The sequence below is a fragment of the Schistocerca cancellata genome, chromosome 1 (assembly GCF_023864275.1).
Source record: "Schistocerca cancellata isolate TAMUIC-IGC-003103 chromosome 1, iqSchCanc2.1, whole genome shotgun sequence".
NCBI classification, from domain to species: domain Eukaryota; kingdom Metazoa; phylum Arthropoda; class Insecta; order Orthoptera; family Acrididae; genus Schistocerca; species Schistocerca cancellata.
In genome coordinates this window covers 610614763-610642628 of record NC_064626.1, presented here as the reverse complement: position 1 = coordinate 610642628, position 27866 = coordinate 610614763, and the positions used below count along the sequence as shown (strand labels likewise).

At 37.8% G+C, this 27866-nt stretch overlaps 1 protein-coding gene across 6 annotated transcripts in view; it reads left to right on the top strand.

Annotated features, from left to right (window-relative positions):
- Window positions 1-27866, top strand: part of LOC126182569 (histone deacetylase 6) — a 325057-nt gene that overhangs the window by 33128 nt on the left and 264063 nt on the right. For 4 of the 6 annotated variants that reach the window (XM_049924862.1, XM_049924861.1, XM_049924863.1 and 1 more), the window contains 2 exons: window positions 12364-12465; window positions 24598-24728. In XM_049924862.1, coding sequence (XP_049780819.1) covers window positions 12364-12465; window positions 24598-24728 — 233 coding nt within the window. The remainder of the gene's footprint in view (window positions 1-12363; window positions 12466-24597; window positions 24729-27866) is intronic. The other 2 variants (XM_049924864.1, XM_049924866.1) reach the window with 1 other exon arrangement.

Sequence of the window (27866 nt, the reverse complement as noted above, 5' to 3'; positions counted from 1 at the left end):
CTTGCACAGGATAGAGCAGTATGGAGAGCTGCATCAAACCAGTCTCAAGACTGAAGACGACAACAACAACTACTTTACATCCTGAGCCTGTTGCTCTTCCATTTGTTGAAACTACGAAATTCCTGGGGCTTCTGCTCAATAGGAAACTCCCGTGGTTCTTCCAAGTGTCTTACCTTGCAGCTCGCTGTACGCATTTCCGCAGTGTCCTACATGACCTCAGTGGTTCTTACTGGGGTGCAGATCGATCTGCCCTTCTCCATTTTTACCGGTCCGATGTCCATTCAAAACTTGACTATGGGTGTTTTGTTTATCCATCTGCACGTCCATTCCTTTTACGGCATCTCAACACTATCCACCATTGTGGCATCCGCTTGGCCTCTGGCGCCTTTTACACTAACCCAGCTGTGAATTTGTGTACAGAAGGTGCCGAAATACCTCCGTTCTACCTCCGTGACCTTCTCCTCAGCAGATATGCTTGCCGTTTGGTTGCCGTGCATGGCCAACCATCCGATGCCTCCTACTTTGATGACTCCTTGAGTCGCCAGTATGGGCCGCGTTCCTCTTCTCTGTTACCTCCTGCAGTTCGCTTTTGGCTCTTTACTCTGCTGATTAACTTCACGCTCCGTGCAACTTTCCTGGTGGGTGAAGGGTTTCACCACCTTGGCTTTGTGTGGCGGCCTGTGTTTACCTTGGGCTTAATTCGCTGCCTAAGGACACTACTTGAGCCTCGCTGTATTGCCCTTGTTTTCAAGACCTTTGCATGGAACTTCGTGATAATACCACTGTGTTCACTGATGGCTCTCGGACTGACTGTGGTGTCGGGTTTGCCTCCGTCATTGATGCCAACGTTTTTCAGTATCAGCCTTTGGCACACAGCTCAGTATTTACAGCAGAGCTCTTCACCCTGCATCAGGCCAGGGAGTACATCCGGCAACACAGGCTTTTCAATTGTGTCATCTGCTCAGTCTCTCTCAGTGCCATTCAAAGCCTCTGTGCGCTGTACACTGTCCATACGTAGTGTAACGGGTCCAGGAAAATTGTCACGTGCTCACTGTTGATGAGCCACAGTGATGTTCCTGGTCATGTCGATCTGACAGGAAGGGGCTACTGCCAAGGCTGCAGTCCTTATATCTCAGTCCACTAGTTCTTATATTCCTTTTGATGATCTCTGTTTTGCCATCTGTCAGGAGGTTGTGTCACTTTGACATCACCACTGATCCTCCCTTCATGGGAATAAGTTCCCGATTATTAAGCCTCTCCCAGCAACTTGGACGACCTCCTCTTGGCCCACCTGCTGCGAGGAAGTCATTTTAATTAGATTGCGTATTGGGCACTGCCTTTGCCGTGGCTCCCCCACCACTTTGTGCACATTGTGCCCCCTGTCCGCCATTTCCTGACAGAATACCCCCTTAAAAAAAAAAACCACTAACTGTGTATGTTCCCGTTCGGGTTTGCCGTCTGAGTTATTGGCTGTTTTAGTAAATGACAAGCGAGCTGTCAGTCACGTTTACTTCTTATCTGACATAGCAATGTGGCGAAGAGCATTTAATTTTTAGTTCTGGGCCACTGTTTCTCTATGGCGTATTCTATAGACCTTTCTCCATGTCCCAGCTTTTAGCTGTCTTGTCTTTCGTCAGTTGAGATTAACGTATAGTCATTTTTAACTTTTCTCTTTGTCATCGTGTTTTACAGTTTTGAGATGGGCGCATATGCCCGTAGTTGTTTTTGTGCCCTAAAACAAAACAAAACAAAACAAACAAACTGAAGGATGCACAAAATGTATAGTAACATCATGTCCTGTTCAATGATTATCCCAAAGTGCCACATATAAGCATCTCTACAAGGTGGGATCAAAATATCTTCCATCATACAGGATGCTAATTTATTCCTTAAATTGTATTTGAAGGTGGGCCCCGCATCACTACTAATCTCCATTGCTTCCAAACTCCCTAAATAATCTAATGGCTTAAAATTATGGAGACTTACAGTTCCTGGAAATGTTTGAAATTCTTCAGAGCATTCTGCAAGGTCAGGCTGTGCCTGACTTACCAACCTCTTAAGAAATAAAATAATGCTTAACTATGATGCCATTAACATTACCAAACTGAAACAAATCTGATCCAGGTAGTTTTTCAATTCCTGTGGATCTTTGTAAAAATCTCCTGTTGTGGTAATCTAGTTGTCCCTTGTATGTCATCACACTTAGTTTTTAGTGCCCTAAGAATGACCATTTAGCATTAATATTAAAATCATTTTAGGGTTTTAGAATTACTTTTTTGCCCTGCACAATCATCACTACCATGGTGGAATTTTTTAACATTTAATTAAATCAGTCACAGTTTCATGTCGTCAGATGTAAAACTGTATGGTATTCTTGGAAAAACTGAATTAACTTGAGCTTTTTTAAAAAAAATACTGGTGGTTGAGACTGTTTCCTTCATAAGTTCTATCATATAAATTTTTAATTAGTTTAAAAGTATATTACTCAAGAGCCTTAATATTTCAATGGTTTATTTTAGGATCTCAAGAAAAAAAATCAAAAACTGTTATTTGTTACCAAAAAAAAAAAAAGATGACAAAGGCTCATTACTTTATTTTCCCAAGTGTTGGCTCATCCTTCGAACATTACTTTGTAAAACAATTTTTAGGGATTATTCCATTCACCCTGTGTGATATTTGATGTAAAAAGTGATCTATATTTTTTTTAGCAAAATAAAATACTAAAATGTGAGCATATATTTTTCCCTATTATTATTTAAAGGCATGAGATATTTTTTTTTTCTTTTAAAATTTCACATTGTTTGGATGGCAATTAGAGAGACGGTAATTTATTTTCAGTATGTTGGTAATGTTATTTTGTGCCATTACAATGTTAAAAAGATGAGATTTTCAAACTTTGAAGTGCCATAAGATGGAAACAGAGCTAAAGTACTAAAATTTGGTATGGGTTGTTTTGTGCATAGGGAGAAAAAAATAAGCAAAGCTTCATTCAGTTCTAAGATGGTGTACGAGATGACATGGATGGGTAGGTGTAGGATGACTTGCTAAAAAACTGTCTATATCCAGTTGTTTCAACTTTCCCGCACTTCTGCAATCCCACACTACTGCAGTTTCTTAAACTTTAATCTGCATTTCATAACAATAACTTAAGGTCAGATTTCACATCTACTGAAGAAAATATTATTCAATTTAAAATTGGGTATATAAGCCTCTATTTTACCATTATGTAATCCCTCCGACAAATTAGACCTTATAGACTGGTCTTCTTCGAATTTCTTCGTACTTATAGTATTTGAAGATCATTGCCTGGACATCAATTTTCTAAAGCACTATGATAAAATACTCAAAACATGAAAAAAATTACCTTTAAAGCTGAGAGCTTAATATAAAGGTCTTGGTTAGTATAAAGGTCTCGTAATTATTAAGTCACTGGATCAAATCTGAGGAGTAGAACAAACATTGAATAATAATTTTTCAGTAATACATTTAGTTTTAATTACTGCTCTTATAAGAAGATTGTTACAGACATGAGAAATGCTGTGATGTTAAATGAGAAAACAATATACTGTGTGTCAATAATACAGTTCAGTATTTAGAAATAAAAATTTAATAATTTTTTGTTTGGCATTTTTCCACCAAATTTTAAATTTATTGCGAAATCTGGCATTTCTTATATTTCATATTTAAAATAAAAAGAGGTTTTCTCATTAAAAAAATTGAGTCATTATTTGTTAATAAAGATAGAAAATAAATGAAAGTAAAAAACTGTTGTTACCTGTGTAATTTCAACTAGAGATGTTGCACTAAGTACTCAGATGCTGAGAAATGTCAATGAGTTGCAAATATTTAATACAGCACTCAGAAACCATCTAACCATCAAAACTAATTTTTTAGAATTGCTCCTTACTACCTTAGGAACTTGATAGGTGAGCACTGAGCTTCAAATCCTGTAAGCACACAAACAGCCACCACAGTAGTATAAGTTTATATGCCTGCTAGCTCTGCAGGTGATGAAGAGATTGAAAGAATGTATGACGAGATAGAAGAAATTACTGAGATACTTAAGGGAGAGGAAAATGTGATTGTGATTGAGAACTGGAATTTGATAGTAGAAAAAGAAAGGAAACGAAAAATAGTAAGAGAATATGAACTCGGGAAAAGAAATAAGAGGAACCCGCCCAGAGCTTGAAACATATGGTATTCGAGGTCTGTCCAACAAATGGATCAGTTTCTTCCTGACTAATTGTATGCAGACAGTGTGCATCAAGCACACAAACATTGAACTAAAAACTGTATCCAAACACTTATCTGACAATAAGCAAATTAATTGTGGTGTACTCCAAGGATCAGTAGTGGGACCCCTTCTGTACATAAATGATCTAAACTTAAATGTTGATGCACATAAAACAATCATATTTGCAGTTGACACCACATTTCTACTAAAAGGGGACAGCAGTGAACAGTTAACATCAGCTGTAAATGTAGTTACGAAAGAACTTGGCAGATGGGCACAGAATAATCAGCTTGTAATAAAGAGTAAAAAAACCATTGCACTAAAATTCCACAATGCTTCTAACAAGAACATGTTTATCCCATCGGTCTCTTATCAGTTTTGAACTAGTACTGAAACCAAATTCTTAGGACTTAGGCTGCAGAGCAATGTCAAATGGAATAAGTGTATTGAACATCTTAGTGCAGAACTGAGCAAAACATGTTACCTTTTTTGCTCACTAAAATCATGCTGTAGTGAGAAAACAGTAACAAATGCATACCATGTGATTTACATGATCACTTTACCAGACAAAACAGAAACTTACATATAACACAAATCAGCACAGCTCTGTGCCAAACAGGTACTTTTCTCATGGGAGTTAAGCTTTATAACAAACCTCCTGAGAGTGTAAAAGCTATTACTGAGGTCAATAGCTTTGGAAAATCTCTGAAGTCGTATTTATGGCATTACTGCCACTACTCCATTGAAGAATATTTAAATTTATGAAGTGTGTGTTATGTAAATACTTATGTATAAAGTGTGTTACTGAAACCTTAAATACGTATGCCTAGAAATGACTTTCAGCTGTATGTTTATAACTTGACTTGTCCAATGTCTTATGCATAAGCTGCTTTGTAGACAACAGGACCAATAAATACAGCAGCAGCAGCAGCAGCAACAACAACAACAACAACAACAACAACAACAAATTTTAAACTAAGAGATGTGTGGGGGTAGATGTGTACTCTGACCATAATTTATTTGGTAATGAACTGAAGATACTGCAGAAAGCTAGGAAGTTATGGAGATTGGGCCTGGGTAAGTTGTAAGAACTAGAGGCTATGTATTTTAAAGGAAATATTAGACAAAGATTGACTGCAGCAGGGAAAAGGAATACAGTAGAAGAAGAGTGAGTAACTTTGAGACATGAAATCGTGAAGGCAACAGTGGATCAAATAGGTAAAAACACAAGCCCTGGTATAAATCCTTGCACATAAGAGGAGATATTGAATTCATCCGATGAAAGGAAAAAAAAAAAAATGCAGAATATAAAGCAGGCGAAAGGGAATACAAACGTGTAAAAAATGAGCATGATAGAAAGTGCAAAATGGCTGAGCATGAATGGGTAGAGGGCAAATGCAAGGTCACAAGAGCACGTATAACTATGGAAAGTTAAGATATTGCCCATAGGAAAATTAGAGAGACCTTTGGAGGTAAGAGATGTAGCTCTATGACTATCAAGCACTCAAATCAAGGACCAGAACTAAGGAAAGAACAGAAATGTGCAAGGAATATCTACAGGGACAATAAAAGAGACCTGGACTTTGGACCAGAACTAAGCAAAGAACAGAAATGTGGAAGGAATATCTACAGGGACAATAAAAGAGACCTGGACTTGAAGCAGTAATATCGGTAGGAGAGAAGAAGTCGATGAGATGGGAGATATTGCTATTGCAGTAATAATTTGATAGAGCATTGAAAGATCCGAATCAAAACAAAGCCTCTGTAATAGATGACACTCCCTCAGACTTATTGATATGGTTAGGAGAGCCAACCATTACAGAATTGTTCCTCTGGTGTGCAAGATGTTTGAGACTGGTGAAATAATCTAAGAATTCAAGAGTAATATAATAATTCCAATTCCAAAGAAAGCAGATGTTGACAGGTGTGAATATTACTCAAACATCAGTTTACTGAGGCATGGTTGCAAAGTGCTTGCACAAATTATTTACAGAACAAGCCAGCTTTGGGAAAGATCAGTTTGGATTTTAGAGAAATCTAGGAATGTGCGATGCAATACTGATCTTATGACTTATCCTAGAAGATCAGTTTAAAGAAAGGTGAACTTGGGCTGATAGCATTTGTGAACTTTGAGAGAGTTTTTGAGAATGTTGACTGGAGGAATAAACTCCTTAAAATACTTGAAAATAGCAGGGATAAAGTATGGGGAATGAAAGGCTATTTACAACTTTGCAGAAAACAGACAGTAGCTACAATAGTTGACGGGCATGAAAGGGAAACAGTAGTTGTGAAGAAACTGAGACAGGGAGGTAGCCTATCCCCAACGTTGTTAAATCAGTACATCAAGCAAGCAGTTATGAAAACCACTTGAACAGTTTGGAGAAGGAATCAAAGTTCAGGGAGAAGAAACAAAGACTTTGATGCATGTTGCTGGCATTGTAATTCTGCAGATACAGTAAAGGACTTGGATGAATAGTTGTTTATGGACAGTGTCTTGAAAGGTGGATATGAAGATATAAGATGAACATCAACAAAAGCAAAACAAGGGCATTGAAATTCAGTTCAATTAAGTCAGGTGATGCTGAGGGAATTACACGAAGTGGGACAGTAAAAGGTTTGCTGTTTGAGAAATATAATTGATGATGGACGAAATAGGGATAATGTAAAATGTAGATTGGCATTAGTAAGAAAAGTATTTATGAAAAACAGGCATTTGTTAACATCTAATATTAATTTAAGTGTTAGGAAGTCTTTTCTGAAGGTATTTGCCTAGAGTGTAGCATCATGTGGAAGTGAAACATGGATGATGATAAGTTCAGACTAGAAGAGATAGTTGTTGTGGTCTTCAGTCCAAAGACTGGTTTGATGCAGCTCTCCGTACTACTCTATACTGTGCAAGCCTCTTCATCTCTGAGTAACTAATGCAATCTATGTCCTTTTGAATCGGATTACTGTATTCATCTCTTGGTCTCTCTCTCTTTACTTTTACTCCCCACACTTCCCTCCAGTACTAAATTGGTGATTCCTTGATGCCTTGATCCCTTGATGCCTCAGAATGTGTCTTCTAGTCATGTTGTACCACTAATTTCTCTTCTATCCAGTTCTATTCAGTGCATCCTCATTAGTTATGTGATCTACCCATCTAATCTTCAGCATTCTTCTGTAGCACCACATTTCAAATGCTTCTGCTCTCTTCTTGTCTAAACTGTTTATCGTCATGTTTCACTTCCATACGTGGCTACACTCCATACAAATACTATCAGAAAGCACTTCCTAACACTTAAATCTATACTCGATGTTAACAAATTTCACTTCTTTAGAAACACTTTTCTTGCCATTTCCAGTCTAAATTTTATATCTGCCCTACTTCGACTATCATCAGTTATTTTGCTTCCCAAATAGCAAAACTCACCTACTACTTTAAGTGTCTCATTTCTTAATATAATTCCCTCAGCATCAGTTGATTTAATTTGACTACATTTCATTATCCTCAATTTGCTTTTGTTGATGTTCATCTTAGATCCTCCTTTCAAGACACTGTACATTTCTGTTCAACTACTGTTCCAAGTCCTTTACTGTCTCTGACAGTATTACATTGTCACTGGCACACCTCAAAGTTTTTATTTCTTCTCCCTGGACTTTAATTCCTACTCCAAATTTTACTGTAGAAGTTTTTTGAAATGTGGTGTTACAGAAGAATGCTGAAGATTAGATGGGTAGACCACACAACTAATGAAGTGGTACTGAATAGGATTGGAAAGGAGGACTTTATGACACAACTTGACTAAAAGAATGAATTGGTTGCTACGACACATTCTGAGACATCAAGGAATTGTCAGTTTAATATTGGAGCAAAGTATGTGTGGGGCGAGGGGGTAACATTTGTAGGAGGAGACCAAGAAATGGATAGAATAAGCATGTTCAAATGGATGTTGGTTGCAGTAGTTACTCAGAGATAAAGAGGCTTGCACAGGGTAGACTAAAGTTATGAGCTGCATCAGACCAGTCTTCGGACTGAAGACCACAATAACAACAAAGACTAAAATAATGGTTATATGTAAATTGCTAAAAAAATACTTTTTCATTGGAAATATATTTTTAGTACTGTTTTGGGGACAGCTTAGACCGTGCAGGTTTTATCACTTCATGGCAAAAGGAGTTGTCAGCACAGGAAGCTGCTCACCGAACTGGCATACACCACTGTGACTTCATTTAAATGAACCTGCTATCATGTGACAGAAAATGTTGAGGATCTGTCGTGTAGTGGTTACCTGTGGCCAACAGTAACTGACAACTACCTACAAATTATGGCTCTTCATTACCACAAGGAGAATACAAAAGAGCTGATTCCTGCATTTTTGAATGCAGCTGGGATGACTGTCAATTCGGGCAGCACTCATCCCTCTATGTATGATTAGTTTGGTATCAAGGCAACCACTATAAACAGTGCTACAATCCACCCACCTCCTTTCCAACACAATGATGCACAAGGAAAGTGAGCAAGAGAAAATCTGAAATGGAACTGCAGTCATTAGCATCAGATTCTTGTCAGCAATTGGTGCAATATTTTTCGGATGCCTGATGTGTAACTGTCATAGAAGAGTTTAGAGGCAGCAGGCACCAATGCACATCTCAGGCATGCACTCCCACACATTCCTTGGAGAGGTGAATTAGTTATCTTTCGGTCTGGCATAAGTGGATATTGGACATGTTTCACCGCTTTCGAGGGTAATTTAAGGCCTGTGCAATATCCGTGTCGGCTCTTCCAACCTATTGTCCAGCCCATCAGTTAACATTTCCATCCTATATGTTGCAATATACTTGAACCCGTCCCTATAGCCACCCGCCCCCCCTCCCCCTTTTGGCAGCTTGTTTATATGGTCCTCAAGACATCATTGCTATAGCCATCCCACTTCTTGGTGTTGGTCCTCTTGAGATGATCTGGTGTGTGGAGAGGTGATGACACACTGCAAGTATTAACTGGTGCCAAACATTCACAATCAATTCCTTATCAACAGATACTGCAGTCATTTCTATTTGTTTGCTTCCTGTATTTTGGAGGGGGGTTTTCACAATATGAGTAGGTGTGCTCATCCATTATGGACTTAAAAGAGGAACCCATCACTGAAATGTTGACTGTACAGTTGGAATAGGTTGAAGGACTTTGCTTAGCTGTCAAATTACTGTTAATAAAAATTGCAATGAGAAGTTCTTTTGCTTTTCCCTGAGGGTACCTACAAGTCGTAAATTGTAGGTAGTGTTCATCAGCTGGTATTGTTGGCCAACCGCTACAAGGCAGATCCTCATGTTCTGTGTTGCTCAATAGTGGATTCATTTGAGTGAAGCCAATGCATTGTATGCCATAAAACGACAATACCTGCATGTTCTAAGCTTAGCTTGAAATGACCCGTTGAGGCAGGTTGGCATACTGTGTAGTGCACACAAGCTAGATTGTTCATTCATGATTGGAGACACAGTATGCTTAGCTAAACTGCACTGAGAAAGCACATTTCCTTTTCCTTTATTACACAGGTGGTTGGGCATAGCTGTTTCATGTGCTCAAAAAATTATTGAGAAAGAGGATTCCCATAAAGGAAAAACGCTGTTTTTGAGCTGTTTATATTACATTTAATCTGTTAACTTCTTTGATTAGTTTATCTGCAGTGGATGCAAGCTTTACGGTGTCATTTACAAAATGAACGTGATTTAGATATGTTGGATTAACTTTTTTCCTTCTTAATTTTCTCAGTTTAAGCATCTGAAAACCCTGTCAGTGGCTGCTATGAACAATTTAAATGATATGAAATCTCCTTGCCTAGCACCACTTTCAGTTCTGAATTTGTCACCCTGAAGGGTAATGGAAGCTATAGCATTGACAAAGAATGTCTGTTATTAAGCATAAAATTTACCTTGTTTCTTAGTATTGCTACATGACAGTGTAAATAACTCCACTACAAAATGTAAAAGAAAAGAATGATCAGAATGTTTTTCCTGTTGTGCAGTTGTGCTCTGATTTCCATAATCAAGGGGGAAAATCACAAAAGTATCATCAGCTCAAAAATGTTTTCCTTGAAAATGTTGGAACATAACCAAAGTGTAAAAAATGTGACAATGTGTTAGTAAAAGATGAAAACATAATTATATATAGTTAAAGTATGAGATGACTTGTAACATGTTTTAAGCATGTTGTACTGGTGTTTATCCATTTTGTATAGCAGAAGGAATTCCAGTTTGGAATATGATTATCTTGTGCACAATCTTGATGTGTACAGTGGTTTTGTTAACGGGCCCTAAATGGAAATGATTTTATCCCCCCCCCCCTCCTCCTCGCCCCCCCCCCCCACCAAGTGTGGAACTATTTAAAAAGAATTCTGAGTTTTCCAAACTTGTGGTATCGGAATCGGATTGAGAAGCTGCTGTCCACTATATTGTCTGATCTGTTTACTCCTTAGCTCTGATGTTTGCTTTGTCTTAGTGACCTTCTCATGACCAGTGCTAGGAAAACCAGTTAACAATGCAAATGATCATTATGTTAAATTGATTTATTTGAAGTTGGGGGTCATACACTTGTCACTCTGAAAGTTTTGAGCAAGTAATCCAAAGTTATGCTTTTTTGGCAACATTCATAGATTTTCAAAGTACTACTTCTGAAGTTGTTGCACCAGCGCACTCTCTCAGACCACTTATACAAGATTGGATGCTAGATTTCCCTTGTAAGATCATCTTGTGGGCAGAAATGGCTACTTTTTGGGATGGGAGATAATTACTTTGAACAATATTTGGGCAATGACATAGGTATGAAAGTTTATTGTTTCAGATGTCCTCTGTGATATCTGTGCTACAGCCAATGTGTGAACAGTTCTGGATGTGATGGGACATTGTTCCATGAAAGTCCTCATTTGGTTGTTTTTTCTATTTTTTTTTTTTTTTTTTTTTTTTGAAGAGATTAGGAAACTGTTTTTAGCATAACAATCTCTAATTACTGTTCTTCCTGCAGTTTTGTTTTTCATGAATGATGTGACAACGGTTCCACTTGCAGCAGAACAAATACGTACTGCTCAGATACTTGTACTCTTATTCATTGTATTAATATTATTGAGCAAAAGCCACTATGTGTGGCTGTTAGTTTGTCTTGTCAGTAATGTGGCAACCATGTTCCCTCATGAATTATAATGTTGAATATTGTTTTAGAACTCCGGGAATTAGTCATTAGGCTTTTATTGACAGACATCCAAACCAGGATCTTGTTTGTGTGTTAGTAGTGTGTGTGCTGACTATAAACTACAATATTAAAATACTTGGGTGGAGTGTTAGTCGGCTGCTGATAAAATTCCAAAGATGAGCTGAATCTGTTTGTAGTTGCAATGAGTGTTATTTTCAATTGTTCACTGGACACATTCATTTTCTCAAACTGGCCAGACTTTGTTCTTCAGATGAACATATTTTTTTGAGTTTTTTAATGTACAGGAAGACTGGATGGGGGAAAAAAAGAAACTTGTAAGTGAAAGCAAATGTGGTAAACTGATTTTAATTGAATGGAATTTAAAATAAAAAAAATCTTGGAATTGCTTCATCATTGGAAATGTAAATATGGACCAGAACCCAGTTCCCATCAAGTATTCACTGAGCCGATATGGCATTTGGAAAGTGAACTTTGCCTCTTTTTACAAAAAAAGAAATCGTTTTTATGGACGAAATCATGGCAGGACACTATAGGAAACAGTATAGAAGGGTAGGAAGGCTATTTTTGTGTTTAAATTTGTGTGACAAGTAGTCTTTGCCTTGCATAATTAGAATGAGTATGTTGTGATCATGTATACAAATCGTCTCTTCCTAGTAGAAACTAGGTTCTTGTTTACAAAACTTGTAATAATTAAAGCAACTTTATACTGGACAGGCATACTTCTAATATTTAATACATGAACGGTAATGACAGTACTTCATGCCTTACATGAGATTACGTTTTCCATTCTTGATTCGTGCACTTACCAAGATTATTTAGATGATGTATTGCTCATTTCCACCCCAAATGTTTGTCAGATGTGTGCAGAAATGCTCCATCACTATTGAGTACAATGTTGACATCCCATTACAAACAGTAATTGGTCATTTATTCAATTTTTTTAAAGGTGAAACCTTCACAGGCTATAGTGGCAGCCAAAAGGAATGCTAAGTTGAAGCAGACATCTAAAAAACAAGCAGAAATCATTATAAAGGATATTTATGAGAGTGTAAGTATTCCATGGAAGAAAGTTAACATGGAGTTTGTCATCTTTTTGTATGCCTCATTGCACTTGCACTTTAGAAACAGTTCATAAGGCATGTGTTCCTGGATCCGTTGACGTCCCATGTAATAGAACTTGTTTGTTTATAATTGATTCATTGTTTTACTCACATTCCAGCAGCAAGGGTTATGCCTCACTCTTATTTGTGTGTACAACATTTTGTTTATGGTTCACAGATTGCTATTTGTCCTCTTGTCAGCAGAATTGAAGCCTATTTCTATTTTGCCCTTCCAGAAGACTGACATTTAAAATTCAAATTATGCTATTACACATAGCATGGTGGTTGCATGACAGTGGACTCGTTACTGATGCAGAATGAAATTTCTTTTTACCCTTCAATTACTGATGCTGCTGTTACATAGCAGTGCTCTTCATTTTTTATGTTATAATGCTTGATTCCTAAAAGTAGAAAGAAAGGTGTTCCATTTTTCCGTCTTCCTTTTTGATTCCTTTCTACATTCTTAGGAAAGTAGAAGGCGTACTTATTACTGTTTACGAAAGTTGGTATTCATGCAAATTACTATAATGAGTAATGACATATTGATATACTTAAAGAAATAATTGAGTATTAAAAGATTTTAATGTTCTTATGTCATCACATAGTGATGGAAATCAAATATCTGTAAATATTTATGAGATTGGGGATAGATTACTACTCACCATATAGATACGTTGAGTATCATACAGACATATATAGAAAATGGAGGCTCAGTTTTGGAATATTTGGGGAGAGAGAGAGAGAGAGAGAGAGAGAGAGAGAGAGAGAGAGTGAGTTAGTGTGGGTGTGTGTTGTGAAGGGGGTTGGGGGTGGAAGGGTGACTTTTAGCTGTCTTATGAGGAATTCTGTCGTGACATTTTTTTGTGTGTGTCTCTGATTTTCAGCATCACCTCTGATCACTGAGTAGTAATGTACCTTTATACAGTAATTATATTTTCCCCTGGACTCCTATACATATATCTGGTGCAAGTCATTAATTGACATGTAGCCTAGGTCCCAGCTGTTCTCATCTACAATTTTTATGCAATGCTCAAGAGTCCGACTAGAACTTTTGCCAAGTTGTGGCTCCACCAGTATTTGGAGAGAGATACATTTTCAGAACTGAAAAGACTCAAAAAATCTCAGCTTTTGGCAAGCCATTGCTCCTGAGCTGAAAGAGTTGGGATTCAGTAGCTTGCCGTCCTGACAAACTTTTGCATGTAAGTAAGAAATAGCATAAACGAAAGTGAGCAACGCTCATGACAAAGTCTCTCTTCAAATTAGCAGAAAAAAATTATTGTGAGGAACTTTCCCCATGTTTTAGCAAGAAATAGGTGATGAATAAAAGGCACTGGAAATTGAAACATTTGTCAGTGCATTGTGTGCCTGCCTGTCTGAAAATTACAGAATTATAAAGTGTCCTACAAATTTATCACTAAGTTATCAGCCTCCAGAGTTACCAGAAATATTAAATGTACTAAATTTTGCCTATTTTGAACACTGTGTACCGTAAAATTGGCTCCTCTAATTTTATAATCATTTACACCATTGGAAAAAGCACACGTAAGTCTATTTGAAAGGCTTATTTTCATTTTTATGTCATTTCAGCAAAGATGAAAAATTGTCTCAAATTTATGATATTTCATTGTATGAGGGCTATTCATATATTAACTTCGCATTGAGTATTAAAAATAAACAAATGCTTCTAACTTTGTGGTGCTTGTGTGGCTGGAAAAGGAGACTTTGTAGGTAACTTTGCACCAGTCACGTGGGTATTTTGTTCATCAGTGTGTGAGAAGCAAGCAATTGAAATGTACAGTGTTAATGCACCTCGAGACAGTTGTGAGATTCATTCTCGAGTGTGTGATGTATATGGAATATTGTTATGTGTGATGGTGTGTAAAGTGGGAGTGGCGCAAAAAATTTGAACCTGGTCCCATGGATGTGCACAATACAATGGTCCAGGAAGACATTCAGATGTGACTGATGAATTTGTGCTGCATGTGGACGAAATTGTGTGAGGCATCACTTCTGAATTTTAAGATGACGTGTTTGAGATTTCAAGGAGAATCTGCTTCAACATTGTGATGGAGAGCTTAGGATTCCATAAATTTTGGGTATGGTTGGTGCCAAACTTTCTTGATGTTTCTTCAGCACTACCATGAAGAGGGGGTATTGTCTGAACAGAATAATTATTGAGGATAAGACAGCTCTGAAATTAAGGAAAAGTCCAAACAGTGGATAGACTCTCATTCTCCCAATAAGCCCAAAAATTCAAGGAAGCATGTGTGAAGTGCAAAACAATAGCTAAACTATGGAAAATCCAGGATGGAATAATGACAATATTATGACAAGGATAGATTGCTACTCACCATGTAGCGAAGATATTGAGTCACAGATAAGTACAACAAAAGGACTATTAACGAGTAAGCTTTTGGTCAAAAGGCCTTCCTTCAGAATTAGATAAAACACACACACACACACACACACACACACACACACACACACACACACAACTATCTTTAACTAGTTAAGTCTCTTTGTTGTGACTATGTGCGACTCATCATCTCTGTTATATGGTGAGTAGCAATCGTTCCTTTTCATAATGTTTTCAGGAAGATAGTTACAGTTTATTTGGAATGGCAAATAAATTTTGACAACAGATGTCATGAGACTAATGCATGAGAACACTGTGACATCAGAGATTTTCTGTGAGTGTCTCTGGAGGACAGTCAGAAATAAATGTTACCGGGTGACTACCTATTGGACCATTCTCCTTCTCGTCAATGTGCAACCATGCACTGCATGTTGAATGAAGGAAAAAAATCAAGCTTTTTGGATGGGAGATAATCAATATCTTCCCTATTGTCCAGGGTTGGCATCAAGCAACTTTCATCTTTTCCTCACAATGAAGGCCTGACTGGCTACTCAGCGCTTAACAAATGAAGATGAACTCAAGGATTCTGTCAAGAAATGGTGAAGCACCAGCCGGCAACCACTTTGGCGAAGGTGTAAAAAAGCTCATGTTGCAATACAAAAGATGTTTCATTTTCAATGGTGACTTTGTGAAAAATTAGTGTCAGCATGTAAGCAAAGATTGTACGTGGTGTGTCTAAAAAGTTCAGTGAATGGTGTCATATCTAAATGGCAATGTAGCACGTTTGTGCATGCATCAGAGATTTCAGGAGAATCGATACACAGCATGTGACTGACTGGCTATGTAAACAGACTGCAACGAGTTGAACATAGTCAGTGTGAGAGGAAGTGCCACAGCACAGTGGAGCAATGTATAAACATCAAGTTCTGCTACAAATAGGGGAAGACTGCAACGGAGACACACAGAATGTTGGTGCAGATGTATGGGAGTGAAGCTGTGAGCAGAAAATGTGTCTGTGAGTTGTTTAAACAACTCCGTAGAAGGAAGGAAACAACTGATCACATTTAGGTCAGCCATTGACAAGCAGAACCCCAGAAAAGATCAAGACAGTGTGTCAAATGCTGGCACAAGATTGGCGATGGACTCTCAGATGATTGCGGAGGAATTGGGCATTAGGAAGTACATGGTGCACACCATCGTCTGAAATGATTTGGGTAAGAGGAATATCTGCTTCCGATTTGGGCAGCACAAGCTCACAGATGAGCAGAAAGCAAAATGGATGGAAATTTCTGGTGATTTCATTTCCACGTGTGACCAGGATCCATTGCTTCTGAACACCATCGTTGTGGGAGATGAGACCTAGTGCTACCAGTTTGATCTGGAATCAAAACAGCACTCGATGTCATGGTGTTCACCATCTTCCCCATGTCCAAGAAAAAGCTGTTTGCAAAGATCCGAGGTGAAGACACTGTTTGCCTTCTTCAACAAGAACATTATTGTCCACAAGGAATTTGTTCCTGCAGGTCAAACCATTAATGTTGCATTTTACCAGTCCGTTTTGAACCGATTGCTACAGTGTATCTGGCTGGTTCAGCAGAGTTGCACAGGACTGGAAAATGGATGCTGCTCCATGACAATGCCCCTGCACAATGTGCAATTCGTGTGTGCCAATTCCTGGCGCAGAAGATGGTAAATTTTTTGAACATCCTCCGTACTCCCCTGATGTGGCTCCTACGGACTTCTTCCCGCATCCACCTGAAGGCGGCCATGAAAGGTGAACATTGTGCAGTTGTGAATGCCATCAAAGATCGTGTGACAGACATTCTGCGATTGATTCCAGTGGAGGCCTTTGTTGATAGTTTCCAGCTGTACAAACGTCAAAAGTATGTTGTAACGGGTGGCGACTATTTTGAAGGGCAATAACAAACATTTGTTTGTATCTTTCGTTCTGTTTGTTGTCTGATAGCATTCACTGGACTTTTTACACACACCACGTATATAAAAATTATTTAGCTTTCCATTTGTTAACAGCCAGTCAAGTAAGTGTATCAGTATGCTTATTTAAATAAAATTTGTTGCTTTAACGGTCAATAAAATGTCTTATAAAACTGCATGCTTTCAGGGCCATTGTCATAGGATAATACGTTCGTTGTATTGTATTGCTACATAATAGGAAAGAGAGACATACATTCCACAGTTGTCTGAATGACTTCCATCCAAAAATCTGCTTAGTCATGGGGATGGAGAGTAAGGTTGGCCTCTCGTACTTTCATGTGTTTATCTACAGAAGATATACTCCAGGACACAGAGTTATAGGAAACATACCAACAAAAACTGTTATCTAGATGCTGGTTTGCTTCACCATCAAGCCCAGGAGCAAGCTGCTGTGAAAGCTCTGACCTCGTTGTGATTTCTAAGCAGTGACAGAAAGAGTGTGTGTTGTGAAAATATTGATGGCCAACAAGGCCGACATTTCCGTAAATTGGTCCTTCAAAAGAAGTGGTAATAATAATAATAATAATAATAATAATAATAATGAAACAAGAACAACAAAGAACCTCCTGCACATTCTGCGAATTTATTATTTATATTTGGAGTAGCTGACCACATAAACAGATTCCTCCTGAAGAATGGTTGAAGGATTTTTTTCTGGTCTACAGCGGATGTGCCTGATTGCTTCAACATTGTGGGAGTGTTTGGCAAAGCATCTATCAACGATACTGGAAGGACAATAAAAGAATGCAGTAAAGAGCATGCATGGCACAGAGTGTAAAATCGGCTGTAGCAAAGCATCAGGAAGTATGTGCCCAGGTTATATATTTCAAGAACATATGTGTGATATCCAGAAAAAGTAATATCTATATAAAGGCCATGTAGCAGATGAAATATCGGAAACTGAATACAATTTCAGTAGAGATGATAGCTACAGGCTTCCATCTTCATGGCTGTCTGTTATCATGAAATTAAACACCCAGCCCTAGTGAGTGAAGAACACAAACAACTACCAGGAGGCAACTGAGATGGCGCACCAATATAATTTTGGATTGCCACTCTCTTTCAATATTTCACCAATAACAACAGTCCACCAGTAGCAGACTGAAGACATTTATCCAGTAACTCCACGTCCCCAAAAAAGTGTAGGTAAAATAACTATTTATAAGTGAACAAGACACTAAGATCCCTGCAGAAGGATCCAAATACCAGGCACTGAGGAGGTTTGAAGAGGAATACGATGCTGCCTAATGGCTCTGAAGATTTTTATCACCAATAAATTTTTTGTTCCCCATTTCTTTTCTAAAATACGTGTGTGGAGCAATTTTGCCTAATAGATTCATTGTTTTATTGAATTACATTAATCAATTCAAGATTTCAAGACATCTTAATGTCTTGTATTCAGCTGCTCACAGCTGGTAAAATGGTTGTTTATTAAAACATGACCTGTTTTGTGGCTTTAAGTCGCATCGTCAGGTGAAAGTACAAGGTAAAAAGAAAAGTGCAGTGTCCTCACTTTTTGTGGATATTAAAAGGTAGTAAAGAAGTATCTTATACTGACAATGTTAAAAGATCATAGGCATACCCATCACTCCTAGTGTAAATTTAATATTTAGAGAATGTCGTCAATACTATAGCGAACGAAAGGCAAAGGAGAAGTGCCTCATTCTTTAAACAAAAAAGGAAATATTTTATAGTAAGCAGACAATTAACTTCTTTAAGAAAGCAGTGGCTGGATTAGTGGTAAAGAATTTTCACTGTTAACATGATTAGTCTTGGCACATGTAAATTACAGTGTGGAAAGAATCGGGTGGCAGTGTCTTACCAGAAAGCGGCCCACACAAATGACAGAGAGACTTGCTGGCTGGCAGAATGGAAGCTGTCCCTGTGGACAGTGTGACGCCATAAAGTTATGACCAGGAGCAATGTGTTGCTACCTTTACAAGCGAGAATAGTACAGAATTTTATTACATACAAGTACTTTATCATACAAACAATCAAAATTAGCCAGAATGCTATGGTGCTTTAATTCCAACTTGTTATTCAACATAAACTGTGTGTTTTCTTTTTTATGTATAAGTTTTTTCCCCTTCCTCTACTATATATTCAAAATATGGCTTTTTTCTTTTTTTATGAAGTGTTTTTAAATTTTCTGAAGGGCTTGTAATGCTGTGACCCTCTTGCCCAGCACAGAGTTGTCCTGCTGTCATATTGGTAAGACACTGCCACCTGATTCTTTCCACATTGTAATTTGCATGTGCCGAGACTAATCATGTCAGCAATGACAATTCTTTGTCACCAACCCAGCCTCCTTTTTTTTATTTTTTTTTAAATTGGCTGCTTGCTATAAAATATTTTCTTTTTTGTTTTTATATGCAAGAAAATTTTAAAGAATGGGCACTACTTCTTAGCCTTTCCCTCACCGTAACATTGACGATATTCTTTGAATAGTAAATTTTGACTAGGAGTGATGGGTATGCCTATGATCTTTTAACATTGTGAGTATATTTTAGACATTCCTTTACTATTTTTAACATCTGCAGAAAGTGGTGACACTGTACTTTGCTTTTTACCATGTAGGCTCACCTGATGATGCGGCTTAAAGCTGCGAAACTGGTCGTGTTTCAATAAACAACAATTTTACTAGCTGTGTACGTTCTTCCTAACATCATGCCTTTCAACAGCTGCAGTTGCCCAGTGTATAAAATAGTTCTTGTATTCATATTGACCTGAAACTATTCTTGTTTTAACAGCAGTTAATTTTTTATATGGAGGTGGAGGAAGTTCAGTTAAATATATGCAGCTTTGATAATATTAACAATTTTGTATGCCATTTATTGTGTACAAAGACTGTAAAGGTATGCAAACTTCTTTAAAACTTTTAGCAACGTGAATAATACAATACAAAAATGTCTGGGCAGAACTGATTTCAAAATGCTTAGTCAGCCAAAATGAACGACAAAATCTGATATAAAACTAGTCCAAAACCATGCCCATTGTGCAGAAAAGATTTTTCCACAAAGAAAGCTCAAAATACCTTAATTTGATCTCAACTGTATGAGTCTAATGAGATCAGTTGAAATATTACCATTAAAGTTTCAATGAAATGATTTGAGAGATAGAAAAAACAGTCTCTGCTAAGCAATAGCTGCATGAGGTTGAAGCTGCAATTATTAAGATTATTGCAATGGTTGGTGGGCCTGATGATTGTGGACTTAAACAAATTAGTGCAAGCAAGCAGTGTCTTGTGTACACTACAACCAAGTGATCACAGAATTAAAAGAAATACAGCCAATCAATATGAAAAAAAAAATATATATATATGTTTTGACTTTAATCCCGCTAAGTTGGTCCATTAAAAACACTGTGGAACAATTGTGTGCTTTAGAATGAATGGCATATGTTGCAAGGAAGTTGAAGATGGAAAGAGGAGGATTGGCATATCCAAAAGCAAGTGTGGTAAGAAGCACCCAGGAAACAAAGCTGTGAAATTCTTGTATGATCAAGGGTTTAGCCAAATTTGTTCAGGAAAGGAAGGGTGTTTTCCATTCAAGTAGATGGAGATAAATTTCAGAAGCTAAAGTACATGCCACTGAGCAATTTGAAATAAATGTTGATTCCTTTTGAAAATGGAAATTTTCAAAATTTTGTGAAATAACATCCAAATCAATGTGTGAATGTTAATGCAACAGCTCAAACTTGGTTTGTCTGTGCGCAATACATCAGAATGCAATGGGACTGGATAGCGGTGTAGCCCCTACAGACCAACACTAGAATTAAGTCTTCTCTTTTCTTTCTTTCCCTTTTTTTCTTACAGATGTAAAAAATAATTATGCATTTTCTTGAAATGGCACCAAAATTAAATTAGTTATTCGTGATATACTTAAACTCACTTTTTAATTGCTGTTAAAAATTATAAAATGTCAGTGTCATGCCAATTTTAAGGCACATGGTGTCGAAGATAGGCAAAATTGGTACGTTTATGGTAACTTTAGAGGCTGATAAAATAATGAATACATTAGTAGGACAGATCACAATTCTTTAATTTTCTGACAAGCAGGCAGAGAATGCACTTACAAATGGTTATCTTGCCATTGCATTTTACTTACTACCTATTCCTTGTTAAAATATGGGGAAAATTTATCACAACAGCACTTTTTTGGAACTTTGAAGAGAGACTGTGCCATGGGCACTGCTTATCTTCATTTATGCTATTTCTATATTCGAGGCAAAAGTTTTCCAGGGTGGCGAGTTATAGGATCCCAACCCTGTTAGCTCAGGAAAGCCAAAGTTGAGGATTTTTTCGGACATTTCCAGATTTGAATAAATGTGCTCTTGTGAATGTGGCTCCAGTACCTACACCAAGTTGTAGGCGGAGCATGAAGTTCATGCAAGTCTCTTAGGTACACTATGTGATCAAAAGTATCCAGACACCCCCAAAAACATATGTTTTCATATTAGGTGCATTGTGCTGCCACCTGCTGCCAGGTACTCCATGTCAGCGACCTCAGTAGTCATTAGACATCGTGAGAGAGCAAAATGGGCTGCTCCGCAGAACTCACGGACTTCGAATGTGGTCAGATGTTTGGGTATCACTTGTGTCATACATCTGTACATGAGATTTCCACACTCCTAAACATCTGTAGGTCCACAGTTTCTGATGTGATAGTGAAGTGGAAACATGAAGGGACATGTACAGCACAAAAGCGTACAGGCTGACCTCATCTGTTGACTGACTGAGTCTGCCGACTGTTGAGGAGGGTCGTAATGTGTAATAGGCAGACACCTATCCAGACCATCACACAAGAATTCCAAACTGCATCAGGATTCACGGCAAGTACTATGACAGTGAGGCATGAGGTGAGAAAACTTGGATTTCATGGTCGAGTGGCTGTTCATAAGCCATGTATCAATCTGGTAAATGTGAAACGACACCTCACTTGGTGTAAGGAGTATAAACTTTGGACAATTGAACAGTGGAAAAATGTTGTGTGGACTGATGACTCGTGGTACACAATGTGGCGATCCGATGGCAGGGTGTGGGTATGGCGAATGCCCGGTGAATGTTATTTTGCAGCATGTGTAGTGCCAACAGTAAAATTTGGAGTCACTAGCATTATGGTGTGGTCATGTTTTCAATGGGAGGAGCTTGCACTCATTGTTGTTTTGCATGGCACTATCACAGCACAGGCCTACGTTGATGTTTTAAGCACCTTCTTGCTTCTTACTGTTGAAGAGCAATTTGGGGGTGGCGATTGCATCTTTCAACACGATCGAGCATACCTGTTCATAATGCACGGCCTGTGGTGGAGTGCTTACACGACAATTACATCCATGTAATGGACTGACATGCACAGAATTCCTTTGGATGTTTAGGAACACTGACTTCGTGCCAGGCCTCACCGACCGACGTCAATACCTCTCCTTAGTGCAGCACTCTGTGAAAAGTGGGCTACCATTCCACAAGAAACCTTCCAGCACCTGATTGGACATATGCCTGCGAGAGTGGAAACAGTCATCAAGGCTAAGGGTGAGCCAACACCATATTGAATTCCAGCATTACCGATGGAGGGTGCCACGAACTTGTCATATTCAGCAAGGTGTCCAGATACTTTTCATTGCATAGCGTATATTCTGCGCAAATTTCAACAGAATGGTTGAGCTCAGAGGATGTTGCAGATTGAGTCACTTGATATGCAATGGGCACAACATAATAAAAATATACTACAGTTAATCAACCATTTTGGACATAGTCTGTTCTTACAATCAAATTTAATGGTAATACATGAAAAAACAATGTCAGAATCTTTTTGTGTATGTAATTTGTAATTGGCTAGAACTGAAATATACTTTAAAGAGCGCATGAGTAATGCAAATTTTATTTTAAAGAAAGGAGTAGCAATAGCATAAGCTGTAGCTTATGCCATGTTCCTGTTACATTAGGCATTTTACAACATTTTGACGCAGCTGAATGGAACACAGTAGAGCTTCTAAAGTTTGTCAAAATCATTTCTGTGGTGGCCAACTCTGATGCTAGCATTAAATATATTTTGAGTTTATAGTGGTAAGTGTTGAGTGTTACAGCAGGTGTTGATATTCTTTTGTGAAGCATATTCTGTGTGATCAGCTGGAGTGCATCAGGCAGTTTATGAGAGTTTTAACAGTTATACAAATCTTAAGCTAAATACTATAGAAGTATAACAGATAGTGGTTTCATACTCTGTACTATTTGGTGCACTAAGATGCTGTGCCTAAAATAAATTTAATCATAAGATTTTTCTGCTTGCTAGACACATTTGCTGATAAAATTTTGCATGCGGCATATGATATTCTCACATTGTATTCTGGTAACCTTGATTTTTCAATGCTTTTGGCTTACAGTTTTGCTTTTAATTTAAATCATTAACATAATTGGTTTCTCTGTGTGGGTATATGTTCTAATGCAATGCAGCTTGTGCTTGCCTGCTTTTAGTGGCATAATTTACCATTCTACAGTTTTGTTTGATATTTTACCTGTGTGGAACATTAGATCAAAAAACTTTGGTGTTGAAACACTCAACCTATACGAGATCTGACCACCTTTATTCAGGTCTCCAAGGTTCTTGTTAATCATGTAAAGTGAATTCTGATAGTTAAGACATACTTAATCCTGTGTCCATACCATCTACTGTTTCCTTATCTTGTCAGATAACGCCACAGGTTCTTTCTGAGCTACACAACCGAGCAGTGCTCTGAAGTTCATTAATGATTGCTTGTATGCTTGTAAGTTATATTAAAGTTCTAAAATTCTGATATTTTGAGAAAATTGAGAGGGAGCTTCCTGTTGTAGCTAAAAAGCTACAAATCACCAGAGAGAGAGAGAGAGAGAGAGAGAGAGAGAGAGAGAGAGAGAGAGAGAGTGTCTTTAATCACTGCCATTTTCAGCTGACTTGTGCTCAAAAATTCTTATTCTGTGAACAACACTACTTTGTGTAAAGACTGAAGTTGGGGCACTGTCCATGCACAAGGGAACAATGAAGAACAGTTGACTGTCTCCAGAATCTTATTTGAAAATCCATTTACCGTGCTCAATCTTTCCTGTTGGAGGTGGTATGCTCCTGTATTTTTTTAAAATCTCATAACAGAATCATTGTGTCAGTTATAAGGAAACCTATAGTTTAACGTGTTATTTGAGATGAACCTTAAATTATTTGTAAATAAAAATTCTAGGATCAGATGAGGATGGATCAGTGACCCTCAGGATTTGTAATTTGACACTTATCCATGCAACCACAAAATATGACACTTGAACCAAACATGGAAGCTGGAAATGGGAGTCGACAGTGAAAATAGCCTTTAACTCAGAATAGCAATGAGGTGGAGGAATCAGTTTGTTATGATTTTAGTCTTAACATATTAATGTAGGGCATAACGTTCAATGCTGTAATTGAAGTACTACAGAATTGGTTGAAGTGTAACTGAAGCTTTAGTTAGAAGAGTAGAATAGAAGCCTTGAAAAGCTGTTCATTTATTTGTGAAGGGATTCTGAAAACTTGTATATATCTACCATATACTGTTGTTGTAAATATATTTGCGATATATAAGTTGCGTAGCAATTTTTTTTTATTGCTGGTGGAGGACTGTTCTTTTATTTATTTTTTTTTCTGCTATTTATGTTAACATAGTCTCCTTAAATACCGAGAAACTAGTGAATTGTTTAATTGCAGATAAAAGTTTTCTTTCCATAAAATAGGCAAGGGAATGTAAAGAAATGATTCGTGGTTCAACTGGGGTCATTTTTGACAGACGGATGGTAGAGCATCACTGTCTGTGGGATTCCAACTATCCAGAAAGCCCAGAGAGGTTTTCAAGAGTACTACACAGGTTAGTAATGTATTTAATTCTCTTGATTGTAAAAATAATTAAATAATAGAGCAGAAAATTAGACATGAACCACATAATGTAGAGTTGTAATTTTTTCTAAGTAATATATTTTGCAAGTTTAATGGAATTGTTATTAAATTGAACAAATAAGTCTCAAAATTAGTTTACTACTTTTGTTCTGTGATCTAGAAATTTTATTTTGTGATTTCAGGCTTTTAAATCAGAATCTTGATAATACAGTTTTCTTTCAATATGCTAGAGTATTGTTGGTTTTGGTTCTATGTAATATTTAGATTAATGTCGACAAAAGCAAACATTTTATCTCTAATGTTATCTTGCAACACTGAAAAAATTGCACGTATTTTATTTGTTGCTCTGCAGCTGGGAAGTGCAAGCGACAGGCCAGGTACAGAGGAAAAGTCAGGAGTGTAAAAAGTGAGAATAAACAAGGAAGCAGAAAAGAAGTTGAAAATTGAGGAAAATGAGCTTTTAACAGGAGAAAGAAAGTGGAAATTATTTATTTATATTTGGAAAAAAAATGAGAGCTACTAATTGGGAACACAAGTTGCAAAACAGTGCAGAGTTGACGGGGTGGAAGGATAGAAGAGCATATTAAGATGAGATTATTGGGGGTTAAGACCAGTTGCTTCATGTTATAGGAGAAATGGAGATTATTAGGGGTTAAGACCAGTTGCTTCATGTTATAGGAGAAATGGAAATTTTTGTTTATCTGAATCTACATGTATACTCTGCAAACCACTACGAGGTGCGTGGTAGAGGGTTTTTGGTGTATGGCAGATAAAAATGTTGAAACAAAATCTTTAGTGTAAATGTAACCAGTAAGTGTGAGAGACATATGGCAGTAAAGTGGGAAAAAGTTAGTGTGTCATTTAAAGGAAACCTACTGCATCCCACTTTCATTAACACAGTCAAGCTGACAATGCTCTGCTTGGACAACTTACTTCACCTATCTCAAGAGACTGTTGTGGACCATAAAACTGAATATTTGCTAGTTCTGGGTAGTTGGAATTCTGAAGGATATAATAGCATCCAATGAATTATAGTCTATTAGTCCTTCTGCCCCTACATGAACCATGGACTTTGTCATTGTGAATTTACACGCTTTTACAATTCTAAAACGTGTACCCTAAGTGCAAGTGCCTGGAGAGGCATCTGCAGAGAAGCCAGATTAACGTAATATTTCAGTATAGAGACAACAGTGTTTTCAGTTACAGAGGCCAACTGTCTGGATGATTGGCTGATCTGGCCTTGGAATATTGATCTTTCTATGTTAGTACTGTAAATGGCTGAAAGCAAGTTTTTTCCACACACACAAAACCGCTAAATCTAGCATCTCGGTCCAGAGACTCCGGCATTCTGGCTTGAGATGCTTACCATAACAGTACAGTATATATGTCTACCAGCACTTCATATGATGAAATATTCAAAAACTGCACGGTGTGGTAAAAGAAATTATTCAGATTGTTAAGGAAGATAAAACTTTAATTGTGGTTGGAGGATTGAAATTTGAGAGTAGGAAAAGGAAGATAAGTTAGAGTAGTAGGAAAACATAAGTAAAAAGGGAAGCTGCATGGTAGTTTTATGCAGAACACGTTTTAATCATTTCTAACACTGGGTTTAAGAATCATGAAAGAACATTGTACACATGGAAGAGACCTGGAGCACCAGAAGGTTTCATTTAGATTATATAATGATAAGATAGAGATTCTGATAACAGATTTTAAACTGTAAAACATTTCCAAGGGAAGATGTGAACTCTGGCCGTAATTGATTGATTATGAACTGCAGATCGAAAATGTAGACGAGTAACGGTAAGAAATTAAAGAGATGGGGTCCGAATAAGATGACAGGCCAGAAGCTGTTTATGGTTTCAAGGGGAGACACAGTCAACAATGACTAATGCAAAGACAAGGAATACAGTAGAAGAGGAATGGGTAGCTTTGAGAGAGAAATAGTGAAGGCAGTAGAGGATCAACTAGGCAAAAAGCTGGTGCTCAGTAGAAATCCTTGGATAACACAGCCAATATTATCCGCCTGCTTAGCTGGGTGGTAATGTGCTTGCCTCCCATGCAAGCAGTCCCGGGTCCGATTCCCGGCTGGGTTGGAGATTTTCTCCGCTCGGGGACTGGTTGTTGCTTTGTCCTCATTATCATTTCATCCTCATCGCTGCCGCTCAACTCGTCGAATGTGGCTTCGAATGAAATAAGACTTGCATTTGGCGGTTGAACTTCCCTGAATAGGGCCTCCCGGACAACGATGTCGTATGCTCATTTCCATTTTTTATTGGATGTAATTAATGGAAAGAGAAAATATAAGAGGCGATCAAAAATTTTATGTTCGAAGGCTGTACAGTTCAGAATCGATACACTAATCAAGCAAATTGCTGAGAACATTGATGAAATCCCTCTGACAACAGTTGAAGATACTCATGTCCTGCTGCATGAAGACGTCTGTAACTGCCTGCAACACTTCCTTGTCCAACAGGAATTGGCAGCCCTTCAAGGCCTTTTTTAAGGGACTGAAGGCATGATAATGGCATGGGGAGAGATCAGGACTGTAGGGTGGGTACTCCTGTGTCTCCCACTTGAGGCTGCCCTTTGATATTGACTGGTGTCTTGTGTCGAATCGCAACCAGCATGGAACTTGACAACCATTACACAATGGAGGTTTTCGATGGACATGCTGCCCCAGATACATTCCTCAGTATCTAATGAATGTCTACCAGTGTTTGTCCTTCAGCAGCCAAGAAAATGATAACAGCACATTGGCCTTGTTTGGATGCTTCAGGTAATAATGTCACCATAGTTCATGTCTCCACATTTACTGCACACACATTGGAAAAAGACAGTGCCACCCAAATTGCTTGCCTACCTGTAACTGCTTACGTACCAGCACTGGAGTCACGATATATTGCATATACACTGCAGCAATTCCCTCAAATGGAAAAGGGGCAAATAACAATACAAATATCTAAAAAAAGAAAATGACAGAAATTTCAAAACAGCCAATCAGTAATGACTAGAGGACTAATGTAATGCTGCAAAAGCTTGTGTGAATAGGTGAAAGGTAGACGCTGCCTGTAGGAAAATTAGAGAAAACTTTGGAGAAAAGGGAAGC